Source organism: Zingiber officinale, chromosome 8B (assembly GCF_018446385.1).
Source record: "Zingiber officinale cultivar Zhangliang chromosome 8B, Zo_v1.1, whole genome shotgun sequence".
Lineage (NCBI taxonomy): Eukaryota > Viridiplantae > Streptophyta > Magnoliopsida > Zingiberales > Zingiberaceae > Zingiber > Zingiber officinale.
In genome coordinates, this window is record NC_056001.1 from 110515864 (window position 1) to 110523951 (window position 8088).

The 8088-nt window shown below is 37.7% G+C and overlaps 1 protein-coding gene across 1 annotated transcript; it reads left to right on the forward strand.

Moving 5' to 3' along the window:
* The first annotated feature begins 4769 nt into the window (after positions 1-4769).
* Positions 4770-8045, forward strand: LOC122014187 (disease resistance protein RGA2-like). Its single transcript, XM_042570365.1, has one exon. It carries the CDS (start codon positions 4770-4772, stop codon positions 8043-8045), a length of 3276 nt encoding a protein of 1091 aa, XP_042426299.1.
* Positions 8046-8088: the final 43 nt, after the last annotated feature.

The following is an 8088-nucleotide window of genomic DNA, read 5'->3' on the forward strand; positions in this document are numbered from 1 at the left end:
TCTTGGGGACATTATCAACCTAGATCACTAGGACACAGTTTCCTTCTATAATTAACAACACACACTGCAAGTGATATCATTTCCCAACTTATCGGGCTTATTGATTTATCGAACTAAATATCACCCATTGATAAATTAAAGAAATAAATATCAAATATATGTGCTTGTTATTATATTAGGATTAAAAGCACACTCTTCCATAATAACTGAGGTCTTTGTTCCTTTATAAAGTCAGTATAAAAGAAACGACCTCTAATGGTCCTACTCAATACACTCTAAGTGTACTAGTGTAATTATATAGTTAAGATAAACTAATACCTAATTACACTACGACCTTCCAATGGTTTGTTCCTTTCCATTTTGATCGTGAGCTACTATTTATAATTTATAAGGTACTGATAACATTATCTTCTGTATGTGACACCACATAATATGTTATCTACAATATAAATTAATTGAACAACTACAAATAAATGTAGATAATTTGACCAAATGTGATTCTTTATTCAAAATAAATGTCTACAAAAGCTTAGGCTTTCAGTATACACTCTAACAGGTTTCTCGGATAGGTATTCTACAGGTATTATCCCCCATCGACAGTGAGTTCTCTCCCTAGCTTTCCATTTTGTACAGCTTCTTAGACAGGATCATAGACCTTTGAAGATTTTTCTAAGGACAAATACATTATCATTATAATTTTCAAAAATAACTTGAAAGATATTTTGAAGAAAGCTAAGAATTTTTTAAAATAAGAATTATTAACCAAGTTATGAAATTAGTTTTTAGAAAATAATTTTTGAAAATTTTTAAGAAGAAACTTTGTTGAAAATGTAGAATTTGAGCAATTTTTTAAAATTTTTGAAAAATATGAAATTTTCTAGAAAATACACAAGTGTAGAATTTGAAAATATTTTGTAAAGATAATTTTGAAACATAAGTTTTGAAAGACTGCAAAGAGGATAAATTTTGAACCAATAAGTAAAGAAAATATAAATTTTTGAAATTTTCTATGGAAAAGAGACTTAATCTTGAATTGAATTCAAAAATGATGTTTATGCTCCCCTTAAATTTATATTTTCCTAGAAATCCAAGCATGTATGAAATGCATAAATTTTGAAAATATTTTTAAAAAATAAACAACTAGGAAATAGTCTTTAAATAAATGTCCAACCTTTGTACTTAGGTGACTATCACAATATAGCAATTGTTGACTAAGGTTAGTCAATTTGAGTGTTTGATCTTAACTAGTTTGTTACTAGCTAAATTACTCAAGTTGATCAATGTATATGTTTAAAGCCTAGATTCACATTGATGCACTGACATAAGCATCTGAAATCTTGGGCTAAGTCCTAAGCATCTCACACCATTCTATATTTCAAAATATAAGAAAGGTATTCTATTGTGCTTGTGAGATGTTGACTACTAAAACTATAAAAGCATGCAATTCTATGGTAAGTCCTAGTCTACTCTATAAAGAGAAAATATTTTGAAAGCAATTTTGAAAACAAATTTTTGAAAGGCAAATTTTGAAAACTAATAAGTAGTAATTTATCTAGAAAGTATATATTAAAAACTAGTCTATAAACTCATTCCTAATTGTCTTCTTAAGTTGCTAAAAATTCAGATTCAAGTAATGATTTGGTGAATATGTCGGCTAAGTTAGATTTAGATTTAATGTAATTAAGTTCAATATTTCCTTTTGTGACATGGTCTCTAACAAAGTGGTGTTTGACTTCTATGTGTTTAGTTTTAGAGTGATGAATTGGGTTTTTAGTTAAATTTATAGAGCTTACGTTATCAATAAAAGTTTTAATATTTTTATATTCTAGATTAAAGTCTTTTAAGGTATGAGACATCCATAACAATTGAGCTATGCATTCATCTATTGCTATGTATTCTGCTTCAGTAGTAGATAATACAACACAATATTATTTTATATTAAACTAGCTAACTAAAGATAGTCCTAGAAGTTGACAGCCTCCACTTGTACTCTTTCTAACTTGTAACCAGCATAATTTGAATCAGAATAGCCAACTAACTCAAAGTTTGATGTTCTTGGGTACCACATTCCTACTTTACAGCTCCTTTTAAATATCTAATTATTCTTTTAACATTTGGTAAGTGGGCTTCTTTAGCGCATGTTTGATATTTAGCGCACATACTTACTACAAATAATATTTCAGGTCTGCTTGTAATTAAGTAAAGTAAGCTTCCTATCATAATTCTATAGTGTTTTAAGTCAACGAATTACCATTTGGATCACTATCTAGGTTTACGGTACTTGTTATTGGTGTTTTTAGTTCTTTAGAGCTTTCCATACCAAATTTCCTAATTAGTTCTTTTGTATATTTGGCTTGGTGGATATAGTTTCCTTCTTTAGTTTGTTTAATTTGTAGTCCTAAGTAGTTTAACTCTCTAACCAGGCTCATTTCAAATTAATTTTCTATTAAAGTTATGAATTCTTTTAAAAATTTTGAATTGGTTGATCCAAATACTATGTCATCTACATATACCTGGGCTATAAATGTGTCTAAGTCAAGAGTTTTTATAAAAAGTGTGAGATCAATTTGTTCTTTAAACCCTTTTGAACTTAGAAAACTATACAGTCTTTCATACCAAGCCCTAGATTCTTGCTTTAATCTTTATAGCACCTTTTTAGTTTAAAAACATGGTTTGGATGTTTTTGTTGGTGCGGTTAGCACTAACGGTCTAGCTCAGGTTTTGATGAATGACAAATCAGGTTAAGTTAGGTTTGTCGTGATCTAACACTCTGACCGAGTGTGTAGACAAAGTCCAGACAGGTCGACGGGATGACCGGATGTCTAGCACGAAGTCCAAACGGGTCGACGGGCTGACCGGACGCTTGGCGAGAAGTCCAGCTAGGTCGACGGGCTGACCGGATAGCTGACGAGAAGTCCAAGCGGGTCGACGGGCTGACCGGAAGCTCGGCGAGAAGTCCAGACGAGTCGAAGGGCTAACCGGACGTCTGGCAGGTGAGTAAAGGTAAGTCACTGGAAGGGAGTAACTGTGAGGACGCGTTCCCGGGAAGGGAACATTAGGCGTCGATCCGGCTTAGATCCATTTCGGATATCTAAGTCGAGATCGTGACTAGATTCCGGTTTCGGAAAGACGGAATCTAAGTCATACCTTTTATGTTAAACTTATGAACTGTGCTAATACTTTGTTTTGCAGGATATACATTATCTATTTACCTCGGACTAACCTTGTTTTGCAGGAAAGGTGTTCCCTGGAAAAAGGTGGTCCGAGCGCCCGGAGGTCGGGGCGCCCGGAAGGGATCCGGGCGCCCGGGAGGCAACTTTTATCCTGAACGCGTCATCGCCACGTGGAGCTCGCTGGTTGGACCTGCCACGTCTCACCAGGGCGCCCAGAAGGGATCCGTGGCGCCCCGAGCCTCATATAAAAGAAGGGGCAGGGGTGGGGCTTCAATAACAACTAAGAATCCAAGATCTGCTCCTCTGTGCTCTCACGACGCCACGAAAAGCTTTCCGACTCTGTGCTGGTTTTGTTTTTCATTTTATTGTCGGTATTTTCTTTCTCTATTAATTCTTGTACTTAAACTCTGTAATATTCGAATTAATAGTGATTGCCCACCGAAAGCGGTCAACGACCGCGGGCCTTGGAGTAGGAGTCGACACAGGCTCCGAACCAAGTAAAGTGAATTGTGTTAGCATTGTTTTACTTTTCTGCTACGCTTAACTCTCTTATCGACGAACGTTTTTCGATATTCACCCCCCCCCCCTCTATCGAACGTCTACGATCCAACAGTTTTAAGTCTTCAAAATCTAATGGTTGACTTACATATACCTCATCTTTAATTTGTCCATTTAAGAATGTAGATTTAACATTCATTTGGTATAACTTGAATCATTTGTGTGCTGCATAGGCTAGCAGTATCCTTATGAATTCAAGCTTAGCTACCGGGACATAAGTCTCATCGTAATTGAGTCCTTCAACTTGACTGAACCCCTGTTCATCACGGAACCTATCCCCTTTCATTTTTATCGTTGCCTTATTATTCTAGGGACTCAACTTAGTTTAGAAATTTAGGGTTTTACAATGTCTAAAATTATTTAAGATAATTTTATCAAAGTTGTTTGATTCTAATTTATCAAGCTTGATTATATTTTCTATTATATTGTGCAAAAGGTGAAACGTTCGTCCCAGCGCCTCCACCAACCGGTCTCACGATCAATACGAAGGAGGTTAATCAGGGAACTGCAGATGGCGAATGTATGGGAGGATCTTTTTAATCCTCAGTATTTTACTGAGGATCAACCCCCGATTCTATTGTGCAAACACTCATGCATTAACAACTTAGTCATGTCCGGGAACTATATTTTTCTATTGTAGGACATTAAAGAAATTGCATCAACTTCTGAAAGAAGAATGCAATTATCAAATTTTGAGAAAATCTTATACTAGATGAGTGTGTTGGAACATTTTATAAGATTTTTTTTAGAGCTTCCACAACGGAAAGGGTCCATTCAAGAATAAATTTCCATGAAAGACGCACTCAACTTATAAACCATAGCCCCTTTGCTTCATTTCTCAGCATACTAAAAATATAACAAATAAAGGATATCTTGGTTTGCAAAGCAAGAATCGTTGCTTGTGAAGATAACAAATAAAATATGAAGATATCTATCTCTCTTATGCTATGTCCCACTTAGTTTTCTTGACCACCACCTCCACCATCGCTGCATAAGCTCAATCACAAGGAAAGAAAACTAAGCTAAGTAGTGGAAATCATGTTGGCCTCCTATGAATTGAAGTACTTGTTGTTGAAAATGCGGCCGTCACCAACAATGATGGCAATTCAACCTCTAGGTATTCAGCACCATCTAGAAATGATTCGCGATAACCTTTGGGCTGTCAATTCCATGACTGCAAAGATCAGGTTCGAGCTTTTATTTGCAGTTGGATGGTTGAAGAATGAGGAGATGGATTGGTTGAGGGATGTGGATGTAGCAATTGCAGATATGAAAAACTTGCTCAACCAAATTTTGGATTCGAAGAAGACAATTGTAGAGTCATCTGGTCGCCACTTGCATTGTTCTTGCTTGAGTGGCATTCGACCGACACACCATCGCCACCTCATTTTGGTGGAGCTCAAGGAGATGCTGCTCAACTTGAACTATCTCATGCATAGAGGATCTAGATTGGGCCTTCAAAGGGAATCCATGTATTCCATGGATCCACTGGAAGAAGAGTACATGACCATCCTAAAAAGTGAGGTGGTTGGGAGAGATGAAGATGTAGATAAAATCATAGCAATTCTTCAACAACCGTCATTCAACAACCACAATGATGATGATGACAACGACGATGATGATGATAACGACGTCAACCATGATGACGATGATGGTGGTGCTGCTGCTGCTGTTATTGATGACGAGAATGATGATCCACTAGTCATTGTGATTAATGGCCCAAAAATGGTTGGGAAGACTACCTTCGCCCGAATGATCTACCATCACACTTGGGTGTGTCAATACTTCCATCATCGCATCTGGGTGGATGTGGATTTAAATTCATCTCTCAATCTCACCAATATGATCGTCAGAGAATTTCAAAGATCCATAATCAAGATGGGGGAGGCCTCTGAGCATGTTTGCAAACTAAAACTTGGCCTACCACTACAAGTCATGTGGGAATTTGTCAATGAACAACTTGGCGGAAGCCGATATTTTCTTGTTCTAGATTGCAAATATTTTCCAAATAGACTGCAAGAGGAGTGGGATGGTTTGAAGCGTACCCTCTTGCGCGTGGGAGGGCAAGGGAGTGCGATCTTGATCACCCACAGAACAAGAACAGAATTTGACACTGATATGCTACCTGGGATGAGGTTCGTTGAAACATACAACTTGGATGGATTATCAGAGGATGCATGGTTGAAATTGTTCCTGAGACATCATGATGCATCAGCCAACCCATCAGAGCAACCCAAACTGTCCCTGGGGCATGCTAAGCAGCTTTTCAAAGACTGCAATGGGTTGCCAATTTGGGCAAAGTATACAGGATCATTCAGGTATGATGTTGATTGGATCAATTTTGAGTTTGAAAATGATAATGATCCCACTGAAACTTTTTCACTGATCCGCATACGAACATTTCAATATCTATCATTGTTTCTTAGTAAGCCTAATCCTGAAGTCATCCTACACGTATTGATAGCTGATGGTACTATATTAGATTTCATTGGGGTCATTGATGAAATTTCTTATGACTTCTGGCAAAGAAAATGGCTATTTAAGGGAGATGACTTTGATTTGATTGAAATCATTGACGAGATTTCTGAAGAATTTTGGCTGGGGAAATTGAAATTAGAGGAAGGTAAATTTGATCCAAATGAAATGGAAGCAATTGTGGGGATACAATATTTGCAAATAAGGGTCGGTAAAGATTCAAGAGTAAAAATCCCAAGGCAGTGCCGTCATTTGTGTTTAGTATTTGACTCTAAAGCCAGTGCATTTCGGCTGCCAACTTTGCCAGTCGAGGTGAGCAGCAAGCTTAGAACACTGATTGTGCAAGATGATGAAACAGCAACTCCGATTTCAAAAGTCCAAACGAGACGACGACCTGAAGAAGCAGCAGCAGCAATGAGAACGATAAAGATGTTGGCAAAACTTGTAGATTTGCACACGTTCTATCTGGAGACTACTCTCATCAGGCAGTTACCTAGAGAAGTAAGCAAGTGGGTAAACTTGAGATACCTCCACATTTCCAAGAACGACATGGAGTCCCTCCCGGAGTCACTTTGCAGCCTCACTAACTTGTTGATTTTAAGTTTAGTTCGTTGCCATAAGCTTCAAATGTTACCTGAACGAATTCATGAGCTTCAGAAGTTGCAGATTTTGGAACTAGTTCATTGCACAAAGCTTGGCAAATTACCGAAACTTGTGACCAGACTCAAGAACTTGGAAGAGCTAAACGTGGAAGGTTGCTGCTGGCTCATGGAGTTACCGGAGGATTTGAGCAGCATGCAAACGTTGAGAGTCCTCAACATCGTGGGATGCGCATCCATGTCATTATTACCCAATGGGATTCAAAAGATGATAAACCTCCGTAAGTTGTCAGGAATATTTATCACAGCTGGTCTTAGTGATGGAAGCTTCGGACTCAGAGAGTTGCAGGCTTTGACAAATCTTGAAGAACTACGACTGCGGAACCTAGAACGAGTGTCGAAGACAGAGGATGAGACTCACATTGAGCCGTTGTGGATGATACAGAAGCTCCAATATGCGTCACTGCATTGGGATAACGATATGTCAGTGTGCGAACCGGCAACTTTGCTGCAGCTACTTGAAGCCTTCAAATTCAACACACATTTGAAAAGTATAGAGGTCATTTCTTATATGGGAATGGAATTTCCTAGTTGGATGGGCAAAGAAATTTCCAATGCCAATTCCCTAGTTGAGGTCAAGCTCATCAATCTGAAGAAATGCAGTACGCTACGACCACTTGGACAACTTGAAAATCTAAAGAAACTTGAAATAAGCGGCATGGATTCGATAAAAGAGGTGGATGATGCCTGCATTGGTGTCAGCTTGGAAGAACTCACTTTCTCTGAGATGCCTGCATTGCAGCAATTGTCTATTGTTAGTTATTATTGCGATCGTGCACTCCGTGAACTGAAGCTAATTCAATGCACAAAATTAAATTCATTTAATATGGATAGTTGGGTTTTGTATGACAAAAAAGTCGATTTATGGTTGAACATGGAACCATGGTGGAGTCGCGAATTTTCGGGATGGAAAAATATGAAATTTGTTCGATCCATAGAGATAGTCGGGTGCCAGGAGCTGAGGTATCTGCCAGGAGATATGCAGAACCTGAGAAAGCTTCAAGAATTGAAAATTATGAGTTGCAATAATTTGGTGGCTCTGCCAAATTGGTTGAACAAATTGAAATCTCTCTGTTCCTTGCACATCTATGCTTGCCCCAAGCTGTCATACATCCCAGAGATAATCAAAACACATTTGCGAGTGCTGAAAATTGAAGAATGCCCCATGCTTCAGATGTAAGGTCAAACCTTGTTAGGTTATTGAACTACTTAAAAGGGTCATT

Bases quoted from the DNA above. Each gene is read 5' to 3' on its own strand.
- LOC122014187 (XM_042570365.1), top strand. From the start codon at position 4,770: ATGTTGGCCTCCTATGAATTGAAGTACTTGTTGTTGAAAATGCGGCCG.